Source organism: Tyto alba, unplaced genomic scaffold (assembly GCF_018691265.1).
Source record: "Tyto alba isolate M040663 unplaced genomic scaffold, T.alba_DEE_v4.0 Super-Scaffold_7, whole genome shotgun sequence".
Lineage (NCBI taxonomy): Eukaryota > Metazoa > Chordata > Aves > Strigiformes > Tytonidae > Tyto > Tyto alba.
This window is the reverse complement of record NW_024881328.1, coordinates 32,358,923-32,386,506: the sequence shown is the minus strand read 5'-3', so window position 1 is coordinate 32,386,506 and position 27,584 is coordinate 32,358,923. Positions and strand designations below refer to the sequence as shown.

Below are 27,584 nucleotides of genomic sequence, written 5' to 3'. Positions count from 1 at the left end.
CGAAATAACTCATGGCATGTTAAATTTAGATCACTTCTAAAAAGGAAAAGAGTTTAAGCATGTTTAATTCAGCTTGTCCAGTGTCCTTTCCTTCATTCTCATTACTGGAGGCTGTCCACCGGTCTTGATTTAAGTGGTGTGGTTTTGTTTTGGTTTTGGCATTTGGGGTTGGGGCGGGGGGGAGTAAGTGCCTGCAGATCATATCAGAAAATTAGTTAATAAATACTGTCTTGAAGTTACATTAATCAAGTGGAGACAAAGAGTCAGCATGCTGCAGACTAGTTAAAATAAGAAAGCATTTTTTAAAGGAGACAAAAATAAACATAATAGCATAACATTTTTTATATTCACCAGCATTTGTTACCCATTTTAGTGGAGAAAAGCCTGTCTCAGACAGCATAATAAGGTTTGCTGGAATATCTACAAAGATTGAGGATAATCGATCTAATGGTATCCCAAATTCTTCCTGTCCTCTTGAATTTGTTTGTTCAAACTTTCTTGGGGTTTTGTCTTGATACACTGCATGCGTGTTGTGTAATAGCTCACAACAGACATATCAATGATACCATTAAATAACAGTCAGAGGGCTTTAACGGCACTACCAAAAAAAGGATCCAATTCTTTTTATACATTCCCAGTAGCGAGTGCTGCACTACTAATCCACTGGAGAATTTCTTATAACATTGGTATTTTGAGTCCCAGTGCTTTTGCCTTCCCCCCCCCCCCCCCCCCCCCCAAACTATCTATCATCTAGACAGGAGCAGGGAAGAAGTCCTGGCACCAAGGCAGCGTTTCTGAGCAAGAGCACAGCAGAGAGCAGAATCTCTGGGGGCATAAATTCCAGCTGGTGTAAATCAGTTTAAGTGAACTGCCAAGCAAGATGTCCTGTGCCACATTACACCACCTGCTTCCAGAAGAGCCCCATCCTTTCTCCCCACCATAAGCAGGGCTGAGAGCGGGTCAGGCAGCATGAGGTTACAAACCTCAAGAGAAATAAAATGGTCAGCTGCTGGGCAGAGCAACAGTAACCCCGGTGACAGGTCTGCTCCTCGCTGGAGATTTAAGAATGAAACAGTTAGCAGAGAGGCTCACTTGAAAAACATCAACCCTACTGAAAGCTTCATTTCCTGTTTGCTTGTCTTCAAACACACTTCAAGCACACCAGCAATTTTTTTTTTTTTTTTTTTTGACCAATTGCATAGGTGTTGAATTCCCCAAGGGTTAAAAAAAGACGATTAAAACCAGTTCTGGGTACACAGGGGAATGCTCTGGGGAACAAAGGGGTTCATGCTGGCTGCAGCTGTCCACCTAAACTGACACATCTCCTGTGTTCAGTGGCCCCACATCCTCTGGAGATGGCTGATATCCTGCCTTCGCCCAATCCTACCAGCAGCAATGGCAACCAAGCAGAAAAAAAAAAAAAAAAAAAAAGGAGGGAAACGGAAATGTTGCAAGTTTATCTTCTTTCAGTTTGTCACTTATGAAACCATGACTTACCGCTCTCTTCCTTGCCAAGGTAAGCATGAGCAAGGGCCTCTACACACACTGCAGCTGGTATAAGCAGCCTTTTCATATTTCTCCTTCAGTGCCACAGAACAGTGATACTTGCTTTTTGTCTGGCATCTTGGACGCTCAATGGTCCAGAGTAATAGTCCAGTGAATCTCTATCTGTACTGTAATTAAATGCTGTATCTGATATATGCAGCATGCACTGATACTCATCATACACTCTAATAAAAATCCTTTCAGTTTTAGAAAATTAATCCTGATTTAGAGACCTATAAAGCGGCATCTGATCCTGTAAGATCTTACTCAGAAAGATTAGGACTTCTGCTGGTTAACAGGGTCTGTTTCATATTAATGTACACACAAAGGACGCAACTATGAAAGAGAGTGCCGTAATAAATTTGCAGATACTTCTGAACTACAAATGACTACAAGGACTTTGGAGGGCTGGATCAGAATTTACGACCACCTCGACAAATTATACAAACAACTGGGCTGGAGCAAGAGGAGGACACTGTTCAGTATGAAGGAGAACACAGAATGCCTGTTAGCAAAAAATCCAGAGTTGTTACATGGCAGTTTTGTATCAAAGAATTTGGGACTGCAGTTTACTAACTGAACAAAACCGAACAATGTTATAAAAGAGGAAGAGACCTTAAAATAGGAATACATCTTGCAAAACACACAGTAGTCCTTCCACGCTGCTCAGTACTTCTAACTGCAACTGGAGTAAGACATTTAGTGTGGGGCACCACTTGACTTAAAGACCAAAACAGAGCTCTAAAACATGATTTACATGGAAAATCTGAACAGATAGGAGCTATTCAGCCTACAGAGAAGAAAATTTAAAGGGAACATGAAAACAATTTGCTATATGTAAAAGATTGTTACTATAAGAAATAATCTGTTTTCCATGTCCAAGACATACGAGAGCTTGAATGGCTGCACATGAAGAGGATGTATTTCTGCTCCACTAAAGGCAAAACAAAGCAGGACATCAGTTATCAATATGGCTGAGGTACAAACAGTGAACTACAGAAGAGCGTAATTTCAAAAACAGATCTAGTCCAATGACCACTGAAAGTCAAAGGGATTCTTTTCTGCAGGCTTCGGTAAACAAGGGATTGAACACACAAAAGCAAAAGAGCCCAAACAAAATTCACACCACACTTACATAAATACAAAGCGTAATGCAAAAAGGGTAAGATACAGTGGACTGCACTTCTAATGGAAAGCAGAGAACATGCATTTTCTAGCATTTCCGCTGGATATTACACCATAAAAGGGGCAATTACTTAAATATTGTAGCACATGGTGCTAGAGAAATTTCTACATAAATTAATAAATAGAAATATATATATTTCCAAAAGTTCAAGGGGAGCCTAGTGCTTCTGAGTAGAAACACGCTAATGTGTGACATGACCCCAGCAGAACTTTCAGACCCTGTTTTGTTCATTTATCAGAAGGTAATTATATCTATGGTTTTCTTCACATGAGTTCACACGCTGAGTTTCTGTTCAGGACTGATATATTTTGCAGTCACAATCTCACATGTTCCTGAATCTCATCTTCCTCTTAACAGTGATCTGCAACACCTTCAAAGTCCTGCTGTCATGGGTGGCTAAATCAAGCCTCAGACAATAGCAAACCTCTGGGATCATTAAAGTGACATAAGGGAGGGACAAGACATTTTAGGGATTTGAGCAAAATCTGAAACATCTGATTTGTTTGGTCTTACCATTATATTACAGGTGGATATTGCTCAGGTTCAAGTAACTTCCCCTTGCATTGCACGTCACACACAAAGCCTCACCACTGCTGTCTCCTAAGCACTGTAATGAAGCTCACTGCTCTCATAAACAAGTGCCATCCCAACAGCCGTCCTCCTGTCAGCTCCAGAAAAACTCAGAAAATCTCCCCACTTATTTTGTCATACATAGCCAGTGTCAAATACACTTTAAAAGACATTAAACACTAAAGTTTATGTTTCCTATTTTCTCTTAGAGGGTCATGGAGCTCACAGTGCTCTTGAAAAGCACCATGGTCAGGTTATTACTGTTTTCATAAAACAGTAAAATCCTTTGCAGATTTTAGCCACTGTCACTCACCTTCTGCATAGCTAGTATAAAATTCTGATTAAAAATGTTTAACTACTGAAGCTGATGACAGTGTTATTTCCATTAATAGCAGAGTAACTATGTGTGAACATGCAGATCAGTCCATAACAGCATTTCATCTCTATCTTTGCATTAGGCATGCTACAGTTGGCATGGAGCTCCACTCAACAACCGAAGCAGATGTTTTACCTCTATTTTGAATCTGGAACTGATTAGCAAAGTTAGCTTGATTCAACATATCCTGATAATATGCTTGTACTCATCATCAACCAAACTACTGAAGCTGACAGGAAAAAAAAAAAAAAAAAAATTAAGCTTTACTGATGAATGCAATGTCAGGTAGCCAGGCCAAAAAAATTAAATGGAAATTTTAAAAGGTTTCAAAATTGACTTCAGTTCAGAAACTAGTTCAGAATCTTCCAAGCATAATGCACCTGACTGTGTCAAATCCAGCAGCTTCAAAATGGATTTGTACAGACACATATTACACCAAAAGATGAGCCTGAAAGCCGCAATGAGCTATTGCACTGTCTTCCAACAAGTTACCATCACAAGTTACGAACAACTTTGGTTACCCGCTGGAAAGACTGCAAGATGTCTCCAAGACTACTGTCACAGTTTAGAGAGTCACTGTGAACCTTCCCTTCATCACACACAATTCCATAAATTAAATACATCTCCATATCCAAGAAAAAATAATCTTGAGTGAGAAGCATCAGCCAGAAGCGTGTGTGCATTCTCATCAGCTGACGAAGTAGGATACAAATCTTCCTCCTTCTACTTCTTCTCAAGGAGCTTCCAGCCATGGTCACAATCTCTTGCAGAAACCCTTCAGCACTGAGAAGCGAGGGAAGAAAGGGGCTCAGCACCCCAGCTCCCAACACAGCTGACTCATTTTGCACAGGCAGCGAGCCCTCTCTTCACTGTCACTTCCAGTCCCTGCCACAGAAACCAAGTGGCAAGGTTTGCAGTCAGGCACAGCCCAGATGTGTCAGAGGCCCTCTCTCTGTCCATACCACATCTGGACACACTGATCCCCTCTGGCCTGGGACAATCCCTGCCCAAACAGAGCTTTCTTTTCTGGAGACAAAGGCTCTGCAGGGAGGGGGCTCAGCCATGGAATGACTGCCCCTGCAAGGTCAGGACAAGCCCCACTCATTTCCAAACAGAGTCTCACAAACACCTCCTTGCCACAGAGGAGGGCAAAGAATCATGAAGCGAACAAAAGGCAACGCAAGAGAGGGAAAGAGTGCAGTCCACTTCAGATGCCCTTCTGGAACACAAAGTGCTCAGGCTAGCAAGAAAGGAGGGGGGAAAAAAAAAGACAAAACAAAACAAAACAAAGAGTCAATTTTTATAAAACCCTTTTTAAATCAGAACTGGAGGTGTCATTTGTAATCTAAACTCCCTTTTTTATTTTGCTAGAGAGGCCATAGCTTCGTTATTAAAGCTGAAAGACTTGTATAGCTTAACACTTGAGCTTCTCATTTATTTTTTGTGAACCACTCCACTTCAAAAGTGCAAAACTTATCATTCTGTGTTGTTCTGTCATGCATCATGAGTCTGATGACAAAAGGAATGCTTGCAGAAAGAAATATTTTAAAACTTGAAAAAAAAAATAGTGTTTTTTTTTTTCTTTTTAAACAGGTTTTATATGAAAAAACAACAAATCTGTATCTTAAGTCTCCAAGGACTACAGATCATGATCTCCTCTCCAGTTCTCTTGTTAATATTCCTGTATTAGTCTTGTCAAATTTAGCCCTGTAAATATGCAACCTTACTACAAAACAAAAAGCAACCCACCACCACTTAATCAGCTAACTCATGTAACTGCTTGTTCTCAAGGCAGTGAGAATGCACTTTACATGCATTTTTGTCAGTGCTGTTAAACAGGACATGATTCTCAACCTCCCTCTAATGAATGACAAGAGCAGAAGGAGCTGGTGACAGCTTGATCAACTGCCTAACGAGCTCAGGAAAGCTGAATTACAGTAACCGAGCTAAATGATAAAACCAAAACAAACCAGAGGATTTCCTAATCCAGTCTGACTTTACCATTCTTTTACCATTCCTTGGCCACCCACTCTGTCCACACCACTGTGGATGCCTGTGGTATTTGAACATTTCCTTTTAACAGGGAGCTCTTCAAGTCGTTCTGCCCATCAGAGAAGAGGATGTCTGAGGAAGAGCACAAGGAACACTTCTGCACTGCCACTAGTTACCCTGGATGCCTTCTTTGAAAAGGAGATGTCTTTCTGGGATCAGGCTATGGGGGATGATCCCCCTGCATGAACTCAAGAAGCAGCAGGTGTTGACCTTATAGTTTTCCTTCTAAATCTCATGTAAATGCCAAATCAGAGTCTGTGGAACTAAACTAGCAATCACCTCCGTTCATTTTCATAGTTCTTTACAAGTGACTCAAGTAAAGCATCAGAAGCTAGTGAGATCTGAGAGCATCTAAGTTAGGCCCAGGCTTAGCTCTGCGCTTGCTGAACTCTTTCAAGGGACTGGTTTGGTAACCACTGTCCTATTTTGCTGTCTGGTTTGCCCATTCTGAGGCCACCCTGACAGTCTGATCTTCTAAACAAAGCAAATCTCTCTGCACCTCACAGCCTCTTCCCTCTTAGTCCTTGTGAAGCTCCTGCCATCTTCTTATAGGGACAATTGTAATTCAAGACCTGTATGTCTCCTTCTCCGATGTCTTGTTTACACTGGTATATGTAGCTCACCACGCGCTGGCTGCCCAACACTTCAGAAGAATATGTAGGAAAGCACTGCTTTGATGTGTCACAGACCTTAGATTTTCAGGATGGGACAATCAAAATGCATTTAAGGGCCACCTAACGCTATCTGCATTTAAGTCGATAGCAAAAATATTCAAAACGTGCCAAGAGACTGAAAGCAATGCTTGATGCTTTTAAAAAACCCACCCTCAACATATGAAACTGCATGATCTTTTGGAGGGATGGGCAAGGTTTCACAGGGGTGGGAAAGGTTGTGCTATCTCACCATCTTAATTCACCACGATTGCAAGAAGTTAAAAAAAAAATAAATAAAATTTAAAACTGAAAGAAAAAAAGGAAGCAGCCTTTTCCCAGAAGTCTGTCAAACTGCTTTCACTGAGTTCTGCATGGGGAAGTACAGGACTCCGCTGCTTGCAGCCACTTCATGTAGGCTCCAGATTCCCTTCTCCTCTGGGGTAAGATGAGTAGATGACAGTTTATCTACGCTGTCTGCAAAGCCTCATCGACCAACTGAAACAGCACTGTAAATGGGACTTGCCCAAGGGGAATTCAGTACCACTGCACTGAGCTAAAACGATGGTTGCCAGAGAGCTTTAATCCATGAGAATACAGTGATGTTAGCAAAAAAGGTGCATATACCCTTCTCCATTCCAGCGAGATGCCTGTACAGATGATTTCAGGATGTTTAAACACAGGCAGAATCTTGAGGCAGTAGCTAGATAGAAGGGAGGGAAAAGCAGCAAAAGTCTTCCCAGTGAGGACAAGCCACTCACAGTACCCTGCCCTCCTGCTTTGGACTAGCCAGGTCTGTGGTCCAGACTTCAGATCTGACTGGACCAAAACTGGGACTGCAACGGTCCCGTTCTCCGGGCCTCAACAGGAAGGAGCTATCCTGACACATGCTTTGAGTAAGGCAATCCAGATTTTCAGTGGTCTCACTTATAACCTGCTTCAGACTTCTAACTTGTAAGCTGGACACCTTTTAAAATTTAGAAGGTGAAACCCATACAGCCATAAGCAGCAGAGTGAAACAGGAAATCTCTCATCCCTTCCCATGCCATAACAGTATGTAGATCACGGGGGCAGACTGTAGTTCCCCAAAACTGTTTGGGTCCTAGAGGCATTTTAAGTATTTCTCACTCAAATTTTATTTCTGTCTCTACCGGAGGGGGAGGGGGGGGGAACAAAGAAAAAACCCAGCTCTGAGTCATATTAAATATTTGAACAGATATCTGCAAACCAAGAACAAGACATTTCTAATCTAGGTCATCATATAAAGATATCACAGTGTCACCGTGCTATATTTCTACTCTCTGAGACAGAGCTGCCTCTAGCTAACTTGATGTGCTGATACAGATTCTGAGAAAAGCCTCAGGAAATACTTTAGGCAGGTTTCTGTGAAGAAAGAAAAACACAAACCACATTTCTAATTGGCTGCACCCAACCCCACGAGCCTGCTCTGTTTCAGATAATGGAAGTACCACACAACACAGCTTGCTCTTGTAGGAAGTAACAACTGATAACAAGCCAGTCTTTTTGCATTTTTCACTGGAGGGCTATCTGACTCCAGCTTTCATTCAGCTTGCTGTATTAAGACAGCAAAAGTTGTCCGCAATGCATTCTGAGTTTGTGAAGCAGTGTTTAACAGTGATAAGGGGGGAAGTAAATCACAGTTGGACGTCACTAGTCAGCCTCCAGCCACACGTGACTCAGGCTGGATATGCACAGTTATGTTCAATACCAAGCCAGCATGTCCTCTGCTGTGCAAAACCTACATCTTTCCATCTTCACAACCTGATACATCTCTCTTACTGAGTTCAGCTCCTTTCTCTTTCTCTCCTGACAATTAATGTCAAACTGATCCTTCCTGCTAAGCTTCCTGAAGGCTAGGATAGCACATGAGAAGAGGAGGCCTGGGGACCTACGATTCTGCAGGGAAGAATCATGATTGCTAAAGACAAATCAGTGACAAATACTGGCAAGCAAAGAGGAATAAATACTGTGTTCTCCCTCATTTGCTATGAGCATGAGAGCTTGTAGATATTCAAACATACAAGTTCTCTGATGACTACCACCTGTGTCCTCTGCAAGCCTCCTTCCTGGCTACAATCTCAGAGATACAGACTCCACCTTTCCAGAGCAATGTCATTTGAAAAACATTCATCCTTTGTATATCATACAGCAGAAGTAGCTAGAGAAATAAAAGGCAGACTACCTGCCCGCTGCAACAAGTTAGGCTTTTAAAATTATATTTGTTTCTATAAAAGGATTATCATGATTGACAAGGATAAAAGTAAAATAGCCATATTTAGGGCTACCACCGAAAACCAAGTCCTGAAATGCCGAGTGTAAGGGAAGGTCACATATGTACAGACTAAACTCAAGATCTGTCTTGCTTACTGAATGCATCCCCATTAATTATCAGTGTTACATGTGCCAGCAGCACCAGTGTGCTGTGACTCAGGGCAGACAGCGAGATAATCTGTTGTTATTATCATGAAACATGACTCAGTTTTCATGCCTTCATGAAGATCTGTCACATACTTCAGCTTAAAAAAAAAGTACATGACCTGTCATGAAGGTGAAGCAGTTTTCCTAGTATGAGTACAATTCACAGTGCTGTCCTCAAGCCTTAACTGGAAATTTAGAAACAAGGTAATGAAAAAGATATTAAGAAATTAATATATTAAAGATCATATAGCTTTAAAACAAGAGCAGACCTTTAGAGTATCCAGGATGGATTTATGAAAACTACAATGTTATCCAACACCTAGAGTGATCAGTTCAAACCACCACATACTCCACTATTTTAAAAGTCTGTGACTCTGAAAAGTCAAGAAGTATACCCCGAATTAGAGACTTCAGGTGCTGCCTGAAGCTTGCCCTATGACAGTGATGTCTTCGCACACCTCTGCCCAGAGTTTATTTTAGAGTCTCTAATTTGTGCTATTTGTAAAAGAAGGTGGTAAGAAATTTTATTCTCAAAGTCAAAAAACCACTTCTCACATTCGTTTCTCCTAATCATTTCTTACAAATGTTGCTGCTCAAACACAAAATATGTGCAAAAAAACCAAACTCAAACTCAAAAAAACAAAAAAAAAAACACCTCAAAAAAATATGTGCAAAGTGTAATTAAGATGTTCTAGATAAATAACTCTCTCCTCAGGGCTGCTCTCAACCCACTCCTCACCCAGCCTGGATTTGTGCTTGGGATTGCCCTGACCCACGGGCAGGACCTTGCCCTTGGCCTTGCTGAACTCCATGAGGTTTGCCCAGGCCCACCTCTCCAGCCTGTCCAGGTCCCTCTGGATGCCATCCCTCCCCTCCAGCCTGTCACCCCACCACACAGCTCGGTGTCAGCAGTGAAATTGCTGAGGGTGCCCTCGATCCCACTGTCTGTGTCACAGACAAAGATGTTAAACAGTGCTGGTCCCAACACCAACGCCTGAGGAACATCATTCAGTTGTGTAGAGTTTGACAGCTCTGAATCTCACAGATGAGTCAAAATCTGCAAAGCACGGAAAATATTTCTCCAGTACTTTTTGTTGAGTAACAGTATTATTGAATTTCATAAGTAAATTGGCATTTATAAAAGAATTGGTGATAAGATCTATAAGTGAACTACCAGGCACAAGAACAAATGGAATTACAAGAAGCTAGGAAAAAAAGGTTTGAACTCTCCTCTTCATCTTGTTCCACCCAAGAAAGGCACTTACATAAGCAGAGAACCAGGTTTTCATAAGTCTGTACCGCATCACAGTGCTGGGGTCACATCTGCATACCCATCATTCATTCAAGAAGCCAAATTTCAAAGTCCTTGCTCATGCTTAGTCTCTGCCATGACTGTTCATTCTCACTCTCAGCTGTCTGCTTTCTCCTGTGGAAACAAGGGGTCAGCCTGTGAATGTCAGTTCCAGTCCCCTTCCAAGGCAGGTGCCACAAAATCAAGTAAAGGCTGTAAGAAAAATGCCACCTAGCTCTGAATGTGGTTGCCAAAACAAAGATGCATATGTCCATACTTAAAACACTTCTCCTTAAAGGCCATTCATCAGAACATTAATTGGGCACAAAGACTTTCTGAGGGAAACTGTGTCAAGTGACGGAAAACCCACATTCATATCAATGAGGCAGACCCCAACACAGGGGAGTTTCACAGCTCGGGCACTGCAGAGATGGTGGAGCAGGCAGATAAGGGACACAGAGAGCACCAGGCTGCTCGGGCCGCTCACCCCCCAGGGAGGCAGAGCATCCTGGTTACGTCAAAGGAGCTCGTGGGAGTCGAGTGCCCAGCTGTGTTAATCACGGCTAATCAAAAGCCAGGAGAGAAGACCCGGGCACTGAGGAAGCGTAAGGATGAATCGCTTTGGGGAATTTTTCCGCACACTTGGTTCCCGCTGCCAAGATAACATTTTATTTCTCTTACCCTCAGCTGGACTCCTTAGACACCACTGCTCATTCCCACGCCAGCCTGTGCTTTGAAAACCCAGCCAGAGGGAGAGCTGAGCGGCCCAGGGACTTGACTTCCCTTCCTTCCTAAGCGGCCAGCCACTTGTCATGAGTTAATCCCAAGGAGAGGAACTGGACTACTGATTGTTCACTTTCTAGCACACTGCTGCCTCGTATCACACTGAAAATCCCACCAATGCCCTCAATCACACAGATGGCACAATAATCAACGTACTGCTGGGGGAAAATTATCCTCCTCACCCCTTCTCCCCACAGGACTGGTTCAGAAACCAAAGCAGAGCAACGAGAAGGTCTGCACCCCAACATCCACACTTCACAGGGCCTATCACTTAGGTACCAATTACCACAGCTGCCAACTGCCCAATACTCCCAGAGTACAAGACGCACCTCATATCTAACCAGACAGCATCATGTCAGAGAAACAGCCCACAAGACACATAAGGAAGGAAGGAAGGAAGGAAGGAAAGGAGTAGATAATTTTACTGTGCTATAGATACAGAAGATAAAATGCACTTCCTGGAAAGTATAAAGCAGAAAGCAAGAAATATACATTGCTTTCCATTTCCCAAAATGTTTAACCATAGGTTGGTTTTTGCAACTGTATCTCAGGGAGTTGTGTAAATCCACTGCCAGCCATGAATTCCATAGTCTTTCCACATTCATAGTGTAATGCTGGAAGCACTACGTTATACCCCTGGTTTGGTCACCCAGACATCTGCCCAACACGAGACTGGCTGTAAGAGCCATTGCGCTGCTGCGGCTGATCGCCGGACACGATCCCAGGCAGCAGGTCACCCCTGCAGCCTCCCTCTGATATAGGGTTCACGGATCAAGTCCCTCTGTAGGAAAAGAAGGGCTATAATTAGTCTGACAGGAAAGTCAATTCTGTCTTCCTGATTCAGCGATAGTGAGTGCCAAGAAGTCTGAACAGGCATGCGGGGAGGGCAGATACACGCAGCCTTCAAAAGCAAGCCCTGGTCCAGCCCCGCTACCTTCACTGTCACCAAGCACCGTGTTCTCCTCCCTGCTCCGACACCTGAATTTATAGGAGGCACACAGGCCCGTTTCTCTTTAGCAATCTTGTTTACAAAGTATAACGCTTTGCTGGTTTTTGTTTGCTTTGGTGTTTAAATCTGACCAGGAAACCCAAACTGTGCCATACCCAACTCTCCTCCACCAGTGCTGCTTGAATTTCAAAGGCAGGTGACACTTTTTTTTTTTTTTTAATTCTTTTTTCAAAGAACAAGAAACTCTAGCAGAACATGATTACAGTCAGTGGATTCTAAATAAGACCTTCAGAAATTATCAGTTCCTGTAGTTGATATATGAAGCTTGCTTTGTAGGTCTAGTTGAATAAAACATTAAAATGCAATACTGGATGAGTTTTACAATACTTTTTTTTTCCCATATAAATTTAATTTCATTTATCAGTTCAGCCTCAAGTCAGGAGTTCAATCTTTAGTTGCTATATTTAATTACATTTTCTTTTCATCATGGCCTTTTCCAGATAAATGTTTAATCAGGGTGTTCACTGTAATATAAAAATTACTAGAGTGAAAATAATGAAGTAATAATGTTCTCATCCTTATACATTGTATGTTAAATTCTAGAGGGTTGATTAAAGAAGGACAATGATGTCACTGAATGAAGAACCTGCTAATAAGCCCTCAAGGAGAAAATGCACTAAGTAGTGGTAAAAATTAACTACCAGAATATGAAACCATCATATCTTTTGGAGAGTTTCAGGAACCCATTCATGCTTCAATAAGATGCACTAAAAGCAAAATTTAAGTTTAAGTTCAATGCATCCCAATTTCACCCATAGATACCAGTGACAGCGATTCTATTGCCAAAAATGCAGCACAGATTTATCTATCTAAATAACATGCCAGGTTTGGAGGCAGAATCAGCAGTCCACGCAATGGCCTTATCAGAACCAATACCTGGTCTATCACTTGCGCACTGGGTCAGGGACTAGAGGTCTAGTCTTTCTTATTCCAGTAAGAAAACTACGTGTCCTGATACAAATTCCTTGCCACCCCAACCCCTCCTACTTCACAAAAGCGCGAGGAAGGGCTAATACTTGTTTTTGACAATGTCTATGTGCAGTGTGAGTGATAAGAGTCAATACTACTGTCATCACTGCTATCTACCTTTCACTTTGTCTTTGCCCACAATGAATCACTTTGTTTTCCATGATTATTCAAAATAAAACTTGCTATGGACCAAACATTCCAATTACTAGAAAATAGGCAAATGTACTATAAAACCTGCCGCATAAAAATTACATATATTTCTTACATATTTCCAGGTATTCCTACATATTTCCTGTCTATGACTGTAAAATATAAATATTATCTCCCCTAGTTTTGTCTGGTTTGCAGTCCTGCTTTCTGTACCTTTTTTCTTACTCTGCTTTAGTCACTGACGAGGCCATTTCTTCCTGCAGAAATTACTCATTTTTAATGAGCACCATCAGTCTTCTGCTACTGTCTTTGCTTATTTTGAGTAGACCAAACTTCTAATTCTTCTTTTTTCTAAATTGTATAAAGACATGTTGTTCATTAAACCCTACCTACAGAGGCAGGAGATAGTAGCTTTGCTTCATAAAGAGTGAATTATCACTTGGATTTTTCAGCCTTTTTTTTTTGACATTTAAACATGATGCAGCCACATAAATCTTCTGAAAATATATAACATTAACTGGATTTTTAGACAACTCCTCTTAGGAAACTGCTAGGTTTTTCTTATCCATCAGCATCCTCCATCTGGTAGCCTGAAGAATGCATGGCTTCAATTCTTTCTGCCTGTGTTCTGTGCCTCCCAGAAGTTAAAGCAGGGAGCCTGCTGACCACCACCCTAAACTGGGAGATGCCGGCTGACAGTCACACACACTGCTGAGGCTGTTCTGAAAGTTCAGTCACCCTAACTTTCATGAACTTGATAAAGACTAAAACCTCCGGTTTAGCCACTGTCTCTGTTCTGGAGATCTCAACTGCCGGAGTGGTTCGGCATTTTGTTTTCCAGTTCCAAAAAAATCACTTTGTCTTAGGGCTCTGGCAAGCCAGGGGCGAGCTGTGACAGCCTACGGGACTAATGTGCCCAAGCCCCTACTCTGCACCCCTCTGGTCGCAGAGACACCAGAACAAGGCATGTGCCACATCTGCAGCCTCCGAGCCACCGGCAGCGCAGCACGGCACAGCTGGCTGTCCCGGGAGAAGGGACAGTCCCGCTCCCCTGGCCACCAGCTGCCCCGGAGACTCCTCTGGCACTCATGCCATCCATCGCAAACAATTCCGGGGAGCTGAATCCTACTCTCCAAGAGGCGGTGAGTATTCTTCTGCTGGTTTCAGAGTCTCAGAAGCTCAATGAGCGGCCCGGCAAATGCTAGCACTAGCGCGCAGGATGAGATAGGAGTGCACAGCAAGGAGCAAACAGGGTCCAGGACCATCCCTTCCAGCCAGCCAGCTCATCAGTTCACTGCTAATGTGAAACCTTGCTGGCCCTTCAGTCGGGCTGTGCCAGCAGGGACAAGCTTTTGCTAGTGTGACAACAGCAGCGGCAAGCCATCCATTCTGTTCTCACCGATCTTGGAACCAAAGCCCGCAGAAAAATGTTTAAGACAAGTCTAACAGCCACAAACCCAGAGCAGAGAGAGAGAAATTCCTTACACTGCAATCAAATCTGCCAGAACTTGTCCACTAGAGCCCTTATATGGGGCAAGAAATTCCTCGCTTGCAAAGCTTCAACCCAATTAAAGTAAGTGTTGAGAAAAACTGAACATAGGGTGCTTCAAATGTCCCATGCTGGATTGATGTTAATACTTTGAAAATCAACACAAAGGTAAAGTGATACAACTTTGCATTCAGAGCAAGCTTTGCAAAAGGGGAAACACACTTTGGCCAGGAACCTAAAATATTTTCAAGGACTGAGGTCCAACAGAAAACAGGTTTAAGACCTCTGCTTCCATAACAAACACTTTAACAACAGTATTTGGTTCCTTCAACTGTTTAAAAAAAACCTCAAACCTGCCATACATGGATGCAAATGATATACAGATTCCTTGTAAAGATTTCCTCCATTACCCAGAGGAGTAAAAACCCTAAGGATGACTGCTAACCTTGCTGTCCGCACTTTGGGATAACATTCCCTTTTTTCTGATTATCCTATTTCCTTCAATGTCAGCAACTCCCTCAACTTTTCTTGAGATCTCTGAAAAGGTCCAAGGGAAAGAGGCTGGGGGAGAGATATGGAAAACACAAGAAAAAACGAGCACCTCAAAAGACCAAACAGCAGCAGTGCCTTCAAACGACATGATACTGTACTTCATCTCATGCAAGTAAAAGCCTCGGTCTGCTCAACTTTAGCTTCAACAGACTTCACAGTTTAACCCCAAAGGGAAAATACCCAGCATATACCTCATGAAAGGCAACAAACAACCCTGAGTGGCAGTTTATGTTCTCTCCTTCATATAGGCATATAGTCCGGAAAAAATAAATCACATAAAATGCATTTTTGTAAGTGGTGGAAATTTGTTTTCACCAAGTAACTGGGAAGGCACAAGAGAGACGTAACTGGACACTGAGCTGCTCCCTTTCAGAACACCAGCTTGCATCCAGCTCATATCAATCACATATCAAAAACCTGTCACGTGAGAGTTACCCAGTGATCCGGATCAGTATTCATATTCCTAAAAAAGAATGTCTCTTCATAGAAAATCCAACCCAAAACAGAGCTTAATTCATTAGAAAAGCAAAATGTGGAAAATGAAAAACAACTGTGGTGCTGTTTCTGCATGCCTGCAACCAATGTACATCATGTCTAGACACAAACATCTTATGCTTAGGTGACTGTATAGCCCAAGACCACATAGCTGGCACTGGTCCCAAACACTAATCTCATTTTCAAGAAATCACAATTACTGCTATGCACTAGTGCAATTCTCTTAGGTGGTAACTGAATTTAACCAGATTTTTCCAGTATGAAACAACTAACTAAATAAATCAGCAGAACAAGAAGAAATAAGTTTTTATCTACAGAAAAGATGGTTCTTATTTACTCATCCCTTAAAAACACTCTGAGAATATGCTCTGCTGAGCATTGGAATGCTGTAAAACACTCAAGACAATAATCTCTTACGTATGAATTATCCAGCTAAAGGAGAAGGAAAATTATAGTCCACATTTAGTTTTGCTGATGTAATTGCATAACAAAAACTTCCTAGTGAAGACTAGAAGGATTAGAAGAATTTAAAACATTTTTGTGGGTTTTTACTTTTCATTTTAGTCTGTGCAGTTCATTGAGCAGACTAAAACACAACAGCACTAAATCTGGTATGATTTGATATAACTGGTATGACTTTGTCTATACTAGAGGGCGAAAAAAATAAAAATTAAAAATCAGAAAACCTTCACATTACCTGGGTTGGCACAGGCAAGTTAACACAAATTTCTAGTGTAAGCAGGATATTATGTAAATATTGTAATTCAGATGTGGATATATGCATATTTGGATACATGCACTATTCATATTTACCCCATTCCACAGAAGTAGCCCTGGCCCAGACAGCTGACCTAACGACACTAACAGAGAATGATTAATCTACTAGAAAAATCTTCACTTTTACTTTTCCAGAAACATGGCATTCCTCCTCAAAAACTTATGGCTTCACAGCCCAGATCCATGATTTACTGTTGGGCCAAGAACAACTCTCATACTCACCAGATCCTCAGCTCTTTAATGTTTTATTTGGGTGCTTTTCAGAGCTGGAAGAGAACTCCCAGGATAACTGGCAGAAAAAACAACTGAGATAAAGGGGCTGTGCCCAGGAATGTCAGCAAAATGCAAGAGTACCAGAAGATGTGCAACAGAAAGAAACTACCTCAATACAGGTATCTCTGTGGTGTTCTGACAGTCTCACACACTTACCAAGCACTTTTCTACTATTTGCATGTGCTGGGTATGTCAGGCATCCACCTCCTTGAGTCTCCCTCAGGTAACCCACCCCTGTGGGCAGCTCAGATTGCAACAACTTTTTCCAAACTTTGCCCAAGACATACATGTCAGATGCAGAAGTTTCTCTGAAAATTACATTTGCGAATACCCAAGCCAGGCAAGATTTCAGACCTGAACCAACAGCAAGTTCTGCCTCCGACAGCATCGTGACAATAAGCCACCAGCTCCCTGGGCTTCAGGCTGGAAGTGTTTGTTGCTGAGGAAGACCAGATGAAAAGCCAATGCCGACAGAGCTGCATGACTCATAGCACTCACCTCGGCCAAGATAGTCCTGACAAAAATATCACATGACTAAAAAGAGCAAGTAATCCTCAGCCATCATGCAAAATAAAAAGTAACCGACACAGAGATCTTATTTTTTAAAAACTGCGCAAGACTGCCATGTGACGGTGCGATGCTAATTGCTCCGTTTCAAGAACCCTTCAGAGTAATGGACAGGAGGGAGAGGGGAGAGAGACAGAGAGCAATTAAGGCTTTATAATTATTATTTTTGAACAAAGGAGCGCTCAGTCGCAAGGCTGAGCCTCTCCACAGCAGCTCGGGCTCCTGCAGCAGGGATCGCCGGCGCTGGAGCTCAGCCGGCCACAGCTCCAGAGCAGCACGGGCTTAGACTACCAATTACTATAATGCATTGCTGGCAAAGCTCCTGCAGCCATAGAAAGAGAGGAGGAAAATTAACTCAGGTTTAATAAACACTGCAGGGTAAACATGATTTCAGATAGACACCAGATATAAATACTTCATTTTTTCTTAAAGACACAGCCAACTTCTAACCAACAGCATCCACATCTTAAAACAACAAAGTCTCCCACAGCTTTTCCTTATGTCTATTTAAAAGAAAGGTCCCAAGAGGTTTTTTTTTTCCCTCCCCCATTTCAAACACAGGATCACAATGTCTCAGATAACATTAGAACAAAATGAGAATAGGGGATGGTGTATTACTGAAGGCAGGTGTGTGTTACAGCCCAGGCAGCTAGAGTATCCTTTGCACCAGATAACCTTTCAGTCAAGACAAACAGCACAACTAGGGCAAGCGCGTTTGTAGGGTCAGGACCCAAACAGAAACCCACACAGAGAGTTTGGAAAACCTCACCCCTATGTAAGAGCGCTGTGGAGAGCACCCAGCGATACAACAGGCCTCAGCTTTACAGATCATAAGGATAAACACATCTCCAAGTTGCACAAATGATGAACATTTTCTGTTTTGCACGCTTGGAGCCTTAATATTTTGGCATTGCAAAATACCCACAAAGACTCTCAGACAGCAAAAAAAATTAATAAATGTAAGCAGAAAAGTACAGGGGCACACAAGACACTTAATTGTCATGTAGTCTTTAGAGAATAGAAGACATAACCTCTTTCAATAGATAGCAAGAAATTATTAAAACACAGCATCTGAAGAAATAGCAAGGTAAACTTCAGCCTACAAGTTTTGCATACGTCCTATGTTTCATGAATCTCTTATACAAGAAGATATTCTGATCGTTAAACTATGCCTCAAAATCATCAGCAATTTCATTTCCAGTGCAATGCCATCAAGATTCTTCCACTCGTGCAGGTGCCCCTTTCAGAAGACACCAACATTAAAGTCTTAATTTTGACACTTTGCCAATAGAAAGTTCCTGCTGTAAATGACATCTGCTGTCATAAACAATTTGTGCTGTGCCACACTGTGCTGGCCTAAAGTTTCTCCCTGGCACGTTACTGGCAAGTTAACAAAAATGCATCTATACTAGTCCAAATTAGCATGTCCTCCAGAGCAGCAAGATGAACTGTACCATATTACATCTTGGAGGCTTTTGCTAGCAAGAATCATAGAAAACAGCCAAAACCAGAAGATAAATGAACGTAACCATACTAAAAGACAGAAAGTAGTACTAAGTGACAACCCATCCACTTTGCTCCAAACTCCTATTTTGACAGTTAAGTACAAGATCTAGCAATCTATGTTTTGGAGGGGAGTTGCAGTGTGAAAGGCTGCCATCCAAGTAAGTCCCATTTAAAGAGAGACTAAACTCTGAAGGCAAGAAGGGAATAAATCATATGAGTAACTGTGGGTTACAGCTAAATGCCAGTACATTTCATGGAATAAGACAGACAAAATATATACAAATAGGAAAAAAAGGATGAATTCTCCATGAGACAGAACAACAAGTGATAAAGGAGGCCCCAGGAAATTTTGGTCTTGCTTCCAAACATCATGGAGACAGTTAGGTTGGGACAGAACGGAACCTATACATCCTCACAGCCTCAGAAGTCTGCATTACAGCAAAGCCATACAATAATGAAGACACATTGCAGATAGGAATCATGTAAACAGCAGAGTCCAATTATATAGTCTCTGCTGACAAAGTGAGATCTACAAGATTGATTTACCTCAAGCTGGTGAATGAATTAGTGAGAGGGGAAAAAAAAGAACAACAAAAAAAAGAACAAACCGTGTGTTCCCCTGCAAAAGCAGAATTAACACAGAAAAATGTGAATACCCTCTGGGGAGTTTCCATGTTTCCACTCTGCACATGCTTCCCAATTACTTTACAGCAGCCAAGTTTCAGTGTAGAGCGGGGAAAAGACAGGAGGGCTCTGTCCTAGCTTACAGTCCAATTAACACATGACGAGTCTGAAGATTTCAAATTCCTTTCAGGTGTCGATCCATGAATCCACCCACCTGCATTCCTACAAATATCCAAGAATATCCGGAGCGATAGACTGACACGTGAACACTCCTGTAAACATAGTGTCAAAAAGAAAGCTTCTGCCTCATTAGCTTTGGTCAACAAGATATCAATGGCGCTTCCCACTTTTAGACCTGAAACTGAATCCAGGCTACTGCCATTATCAGAACAAGCAGATCAGTTTTCCATATCGACACAGGCACGAGAATCTGAACAGGCATAAGGAAGGGACAACATTTATTTTGAAAAGAAAGGTGATAAGAGGTCAAAGATTGATCAGATCAATGATGGAAACCCACCAACCCATACAGCAGCTCCCATATTTCTGTTATTCTTCATAGTTGCCAACAATGTGACAGTTGCTTTTTGCCATTGAGCAAAAAGGCAGTATTTTCATGAAAGGAAAATGCTGACGTTGAGGAGATCTTGCTGGGTGACCAGCGAGCAAGCCACGGCTGACACAGCTGAGGCAGAGAGGTTCTCCAAGGGCACCAGCGCTCAAGAGAGCCATTTTGTACTCCCATCCAGAGTGCAGCCTGCTGTCTCCCTGTCCTCAAACCTTTTCTGTCACACATACTTTACAAAACCCACATTCATTTTTTTCTTCCCACGTCTTCCTGAAAGAAGAACCTAATCCTGAGATTAGGTAGAGACAGGCTGTTGTTATTATTATCGACAGGAAAAACAAAAGATATTCATCTTATCTAAGGCTCAGCATAAACAATGGATGGGGACCAGGGAAGTGGAGACCACACCGCAGCACTGCCATTCAGCACAGCCCTTACAAATACCAAAGGTCCAAGTGCTTTGCCCCCTTTTTGCAGGGAGGGAAATGGAGGGGTGAGGACGGGGCACCATCCCAGGAGGGGCAAAGGCAGAGCCGAGCATTAGCAGCGGGACCTGCAGGCAGCACTGCCTGTGCAACCCAGGGGTATTTCAAGCAATGCTTCCAAGACATGGAGATCAGCACATGAATGAATCATGGGGTTTTTCACATAAAAAGGGGAAAAGGAAAAATGTTTCGCATTCCACAGGCAAGCGATTTCAGCCACACCACGCTCACGTGATTGCCGCTGCTGGGGACAAAAAGAGGCACTGTGCAGTCGGGTACAGCCCAGCCCGGATCCAAGTTAATCGCTTCCTCTGACGGGGCCGTGGAGGAGCAGTGCTGTCCCAGATGTTTACACCATCCTCCCCTGAGGCAACCAAAGGGACCTGCATGAGGAGGGAAGCACGTCTAACGGCAGAGAACAGAATGAGGGCTATGGCCACCGCACCTACCCTGCCTGCCCTTCACCGGGGCAGGCTACTCTCCAGGGGATAAGGAGTACGTCCTGCTGGGAGAAACTCTTGTGCTGTTTTGTATTTGAACATCACCTGGCACAATAACAAATCTAATTCATGATGAGGGCTCCCTGGGTGATATAACAAACTGTCCATATTTATTTCTCTGCTTTCTTTAAGAATAAAGAAAAACTTATTAATTTCTCTGCAAAATAACATGAAAAAGTGAGCAACAACTCTATGTTTACACAGACTTTTGTGCAGGAACAACTAGCTAGGATATTACCCCAAAAGAAAGACAAAATCATTGATATAGACCCTTTTTAGACAGCTGTTTCACTTATTTCCTTCTAAATAAACTAAAAATACAACAAAAGTTCTTGCTGAAATACAAGGTAACTTCTTGTTGATTTTGAGATGATAAGAGAGGGAAGACTTAGAGGACAACCAAAATCTCCTGTGAAAGGGCAGAAACACACAGGGAAGAGCAATATGTTAGTGTCAGGTAAGGATTCAAGCAACAAGTCTCCAGTGAATAGGGATCTCCAGAATTTCAGTTGCTCAGTAAGCTTCAGCTGCAAGAAGAAAAGATTCAAGATAAACAAAACGTGCCAACGTTCAAAGTCAGGTTCATGAGCGGCTCCATCACTTCATTATGCTGGAAAACAGCAATAGGAAAGACACGGTCATTTCTGAATGTTTTGCCACCACTTCTTGCTTGACAGCACAGAATCACATTTCATAGGCAGCCATTTCAGACCTGAAACAGAATTAGATGTACTACAGCAACGATTTATAGTTTTTTCTGAAGGTCTTAATGTCGCTTCCTGCCAGGGTGGCTTGACTGGCACAAAAGGAAGGATATGCTGCAATATAGTGGCATTTACTTGCAATTATCTGTTTGCCTCAAAGTATTAGCTTCTTCAAAACATCTTGGGTGGAGGAAGGAGGTGACAAATCATCTAAGGGGTGGCAAAAGGAGGATGAGAATTTCCATTACAAACTACATGCTAGGTAGTCCCACCCCAAAAAAGTCATGATGCTATACTAGGACATGAGAAAAGAAAGATCATGGTCTATGTATGTCAAAAGAGTAACATTTGCATTATTTTAGTGCAGCTCTAATCCAAAACCTCCATGAACACTATCAACTTTGAGAAGGGCAGCTCCTAAAATTCTTACAAGTGACCCTTGTATTTCAGTCTAGCTTGAAGAGAAGTTTGGATCAGAGCTTTCTTGGAAGCGTCTTTAGCAAATATTCTCACACATCATAAGCACTTACTTTCAGTCCCAACTACAAAAATAGACTAGGAAAAGGTATAAGTAGTTTCCCAAATAAACTTTTACACTAGTAGATGCCCTGTTAAAAAACTTCACAGCTCTAAGGAGGCCTAGAATAAAAAGATTATTTGACTCAAAGATTAGTTCATCATAAAATACTTCAGGATGAGAGACACTGCCCTGTTCACCAAGAGACTAAAACAAGAAAAGAAAGTAATGCAATTTACTTTACAGCGGCCACCATTTGCTGTCTGGATCTCTAACCCACTTCAGACAGGTGAAAAACTATCCTTCATTTTGCCAGATGAAGTAGGTTTTCTAAAGAAGTTAACAATCACTACATTGGAAACACTGCTTTGTTACCTGCCTCCCCTTCCCTAATAACTGATGTTAAGCAAAAGCATTAAGCAAGCTATGAGTACTGCTTTATCATGAACGGCTACTTTTAAGCAGCTAAACAAAGTCCTTAAAGCCCTCCACAACATATTAACAGCCTCTATAATTTATATACATTCCTGTGCTATTATAGCCTCACAGTCTTATCCCATCATGGCCACGCGTTGTTTATGTCTCACTGGGGTGTGTTCTGCATGCTCATGTACCTCTGCTCTGCCACCTTCCACAACAACTTAGAGGATATAGATTATGTTACAGACTGAGTAACCTATTCCCGAAAGCTTACTAAACCAATTTTTTAAGAAATTGAGCCCTACCACTACATCACTTTCTCACATCTTTGCTCTGTTTTCCTTCAGAAACTGAAATCATAGGAGAATTTCAACCCCTGTCTCTCCTTCAGTTTATACACATGAAGTAAAAAAGAGCTGCTGTTAAATTTTAAAATTTTATTGAGTAATGCCAGGGTAGGTTGCAGCTCAGTAGATGGTAAGCAGGGAATATAAAAGGAATGTTCACAAATTCCCTCTGCAGAGTTGACATACCAAACAAATGTCTGCAGGACTCCACCACCAAAACCAAACAAAGCAGAAAAGTAGTAAATTAAGCTACACTTGATTATATGTAGCAAAAAAGCATGAGTATTTCCTCCACCAAAAACATCAGGCATGCTGATAAACAGCAAGCAATGGCAACTAGCCAAAAAATGCATTGTAAATACCAAGAGTGTTTTTCACTACCAAAAGACAACAGTGAAATGAGTTGGACTACGGGAACCCAGCTGGGAAGAGATTTTTACGGAAGCACGTTCATGGATTTTTAAGTTTATAATTTCAAACATGTACATATGAAAAGGTTAATGTTCTTCTGTTTCTTCCCTTTGGAGGGCATGAAGGAGGCAAAAATAAAGCACCCTTTGATACTATCACAGCCTACATGGAGATGCCATTTAACACTATGAAGCTGCCTGGAGAAAGACTGACTAATTTTCTTTAAAGTAAATCCCAAAGTTTTCTATGAACTCTTCACATAACAAACCTCTGGTTTACATTTTTCAAGATAAAATCTGGGGGAAAAAATATCATCACTCTAAAGTTTGTAAGTCCTTGAATTCCTGAGTTAAATAATAAACATTAATGACTGCTTTAAGTTAAATGTAGAAAAATGTATTTTAAGGAAATGCAGCTTTGTAGCCTTGGCAGATGCACATGCTTGGGTTTGCACGTTAAGTCTTTCCCCTCTCCCAACACACATATAAGCTTTACATCCCAGCAGCAATTTCAAAATAAACCTCTAAAAAGGCTTTCTGTTTTGTCGCAATGTGTTCTAGCAAATATGGAAAAGTTTCAATCCAATAATAAATAATGTGCCAAGATATAACTACCTTCATTAAAATTCTCGATAAAGTTTAAGCTTTTCTATAGCAAAACCTCGTGCTATGGAAAGTGCCCACCAGTTCCTGTTCCAAGAACCGGCTGTCTCAATGACACCTAGCACACACTCGCCTCTGCCCCTACTGCACAGCCCGCAAACCAAGGACCTGAAGGACAACTGCATGTCAACAAAAGGACTGTGAAAAGCTGAACTGCAGGATCATTATCCATTACACGGCAGGGCCAAAAATAATTCTGCATTTCAACTGAGACATCACCGCGAGAAGAGACAGCCCCCCTGTTCCCCTGCAAGTAATGGAGTGTTATCTAATGGGATAGATATTTCAAATCAGGGCGTGCAAACATACTGCTGGGTTGGGTTTTTTTCCACTTCCTCCCCCTTTCACCGTGGCCGACGCTGACTGAGGGAAGTATGTGTGCACATTTACATTCAGCATTGCTTCCATCTCAGAACAACTCCAGCGTGAGAAGCAATGCCAGGACATATGGGGTGACAAGCCAGCAGGTCTGCTGAAGTCCCACTGTGTCGCAATCAAATGGCCTGGACAACGTGGTGATCCAGTGGTGGTTTCAGCTCTCCCAAACGATGTCAAAAAGCACAGGACAGCAAAACAAAGACCAGAAGACTCCCTTTCAGGAAGCAGGCAGAAAATAAAGAATGGCACAGATCTTGGGGGTTTGGGTTTTAACTCTTGCGTATTGAAGCAAACGCTCAGCCGCAGCCCTCTTCCTTCAGCTCGAGTCCTTAGGCAGCTTCGTTTAGTTGATCAATGGGAACTGGGCTTCATTCAGCACCTTAAAATCTGCTCGCTCAGATTGCTCCTTCAGGCATCATTGGCAAAGCTTTTAACTAATAAGCACTTGCCTGTTAAACTGAAGATGGGGTTACTTATAAGATGAATTATGTATCTAATGCCTTGCTGGTTGAACTGGTTTTCATTAACATCTGGAAGGAAGGCCTGATAACAGCTTCGCATTTTTGCCTGTTTCCACGCAGGCTATGGCCAGCTCCGTGCAGAGGGCAGGGGAGGGACGGCGACAGCCCTGGGAGCCGGTGGGGGCCAGCTCCGGCCACCGGCGACCTCCACGGCGCAGGGGGAGAGCCGGAGCGTCAGCACCGCAGCCTGGGGAGGGCCAGGGGCACATTCACCACAGTGGCGAGGACAAGGAGGTTCTAGCTGGTGAAAGGATAACGCCACGGCAACTGTAACGGCCGTTTACTTACCCCTATGTTTTTACTCACTGGCACTTCAAAGAGAAATAAGAATCAAGGCCGCCACAGAGGGGAGAAGAGAGGAAAGAAAGGGATGAAGTAGTAAGAGCTCAGGTTCTGTTTGCAAGCTCAGTTCTGGTGAAAGAAAAAAAATTAGGACTCAAACTTCTGTGTGCATTCATCTCAACACAGCAGACAAGGACTCCCGACAATTCACTAGGCAATACAAGTCTACAAATTGCATGTATGCTTTGAAGCAAGCACCGAGTTTACAACGCAGACGGAAAACATCCTCAAAGTCTCAAATAAGAAGCATGAGTTTTCCAGAGTTAAAGGAAAATAAACATGCATAAAGAAGTCAACTTTTATTCTGGAAGTCATGCATTTTCCCTTTTGTAACTAAAAAAGGATCAATATTTTTTTAAATATGAATAAATGCTCACGTAAGCCCTGTAATACTAGGCTCACAACAACAATGACGACATTAATGTAGATGGCTGGCATTTAAACAAGAATGGTCAGAACTTGTTTGTCATTTTCTTGTATTTAAGCCAAATAGCTGTAAGGCTGGCGTAGGAGGGCAGCATCTAAGCTCAAGATACATAAGTAAAACAGTATCAAAGTAGTAATTAACAACAAAGTAGCCTCAAGAATGATAATATCAGGTAATCATCACTAAGAAGATTTAACTGCAAAATTTGGAGTTGGTTTATTTATTATGTTGGGAGGGGGGTTTAAATTATTATTCTTTATTTCAGCTTTGGCCAGCTATTTTGAAGGCATTTGAAACTAGCCAAGGCTACTGAATGTTGCTTAGGGTTCACTGTCAACTTAATTCATACAGGAAAGAAACAATCAAGTATCTGTTCCTCAGCAAGTATGTTAACCTTTAACATGCACAGTTTGACTCTCCTCCTCTTAAGACGAGAGGGGGGGGGGGGGGGGAAGAAGAAACCCTTCCCAAACTGGACAGGGTTTCTGAAGAGCAACAATTAACACCCCAGAGCACAAAGCATCCACATAAATGCCACATCCTACCTAGTCCCTCCGACACACTTTCTGTGTCTGCTGTGCAGCTCTGGGCTCACCACAGACAGATCCTCTGCCCACACAGAGCCAATTATGAGTTTCTTAGTCACTAAGAAATTATGCCAAGCAGAATTCACCCTGTAACTTTCTGCTGGGTTGGACGATTCATCTTCTCTTTCAACATGGACAGAGGCAGACAGTTTTGAAAATTACCAGTAATTACTGGGATCCTTTCACTGTGCTTCCTTAGGTCAAGAAATCTGTTGTATCTAGAAGTCAAAACTTTGTAAGAAACATATGCAATATTTCATACACACATATATATATTCTATATACACATGCATATCTACACACATATATACTATGTATACCGCAATCATATTTTGAAAAATATAAACAAAGTTGGATTTCAGGCCTTAATCCAACTCAAACAATCGGGGCATATGAGAAAGCCTTTGCGGATGGGGAGATTGTCCTCCATCTGTGTTCCTTCAGCATCCTCGCAACTTGCTCTCAGTTTCAGAAGCTGACCACGAGTAGGAATGGGACAGTGGATTAGAAGTGGATCCAACTCCATCAGATGCTTCTTAGGCTCTACCACCCATGAGGGTTTCTATGGGGAGGAGCAGGGGCAGTTTGCTGGGGGCAGGCTGTTTGGGGTTTCTTCTGCCAAGTTTCTTCTGGGACTTTTTGTCTCATAAAAGGGGTAAGGATGGCTGAAGGGAGAGTCTGAGGTATAATACAAGGTCAGATATATAACACAGTGTCCACAACACTATCATGTCCTCAGTGGTAGATGAAAGCAACTGAATCAGAAAACAAGCAGACTGCTATGTTTACCGTAAATATGCCATTGTTAGAGGCTCTATAAAAACAAGAGCTCTCCAGTATTCAAATTTGATCAGTCAGTACGTGAGATACATTTCAGCTGAAATGTATCATCTCCTGATATTTAAACTGCATTGGAAAAAACAGCTGCAGTCAACTAGTCCTAATAAATAACTTATTTTAAAATAGAATCACATACACCCTTTTTCTATGTAAACATAGTACCTTTTTACAACAAGCACCCAAAATAACTCTTTCGCTCTACCATAACTTCTAGTGGTGGATTTAGGGATCCCACCATTCTGCACGGCCACTGCATCACAACAGAGCAAGGATAGCAGAGTACAGTATATACTATTCAAGGGGAAATTATATATTAGTTTCACGACATCACTGGTGCAACACGCCATGACCATGCCAGAAAAACTAGCTTGGGCTGCTTCAGAGTGCCCACGTGCTGCTGTGTAACTGGCAGGGAGGAGCAGGTCTGCGGGCACTTCAGGCACTCAGGCTCCCTCCTCCATCACGAGCAGGCGGTTCTGCCCCTGCCCTCGCTGGCTACAGGGCACGAGCCACAGACCGGTCCCTAGGGCTGCGCTCCCCGAAATGCAGACTCGGGGTTTATATGCCTCTTT

The 27,584-nt window shown here is 42.3% G+C and overlaps 1 protein-coding gene across 6 annotated transcripts in view; it reads right to left on the bottom strand.

The window, feature by feature from the left end:
- The window catches only part of ANKRD44 (ankyrin repeat domain 44), a 148,811-nt gene that overhangs the window by 92,316 nt on the left and 28,911 nt on the right, over window positions 1-27,584 (bottom strand). For 5 of the 6 annotated variants that reach the window (XM_042808533.1, XM_033010912.2, XM_042808530.1 and 2 more), the window contains exon 2: window positions 10,084-10,244. The exons of the other annotated variant lie outside the window; for it this stretch is intronic. In XM_042808533.1, the coding sequence (XP_042664467.1) occupies window positions 10,084-10,122 (39 nt within the window). In that variant the 5' untranslated portion in view covers window positions 10,123-10,244. The remainder of the gene's footprint in view (window positions 1-10,083; window positions 10,245-27,584) is intronic. 6 annotated transcript variants of the gene reach the window in all.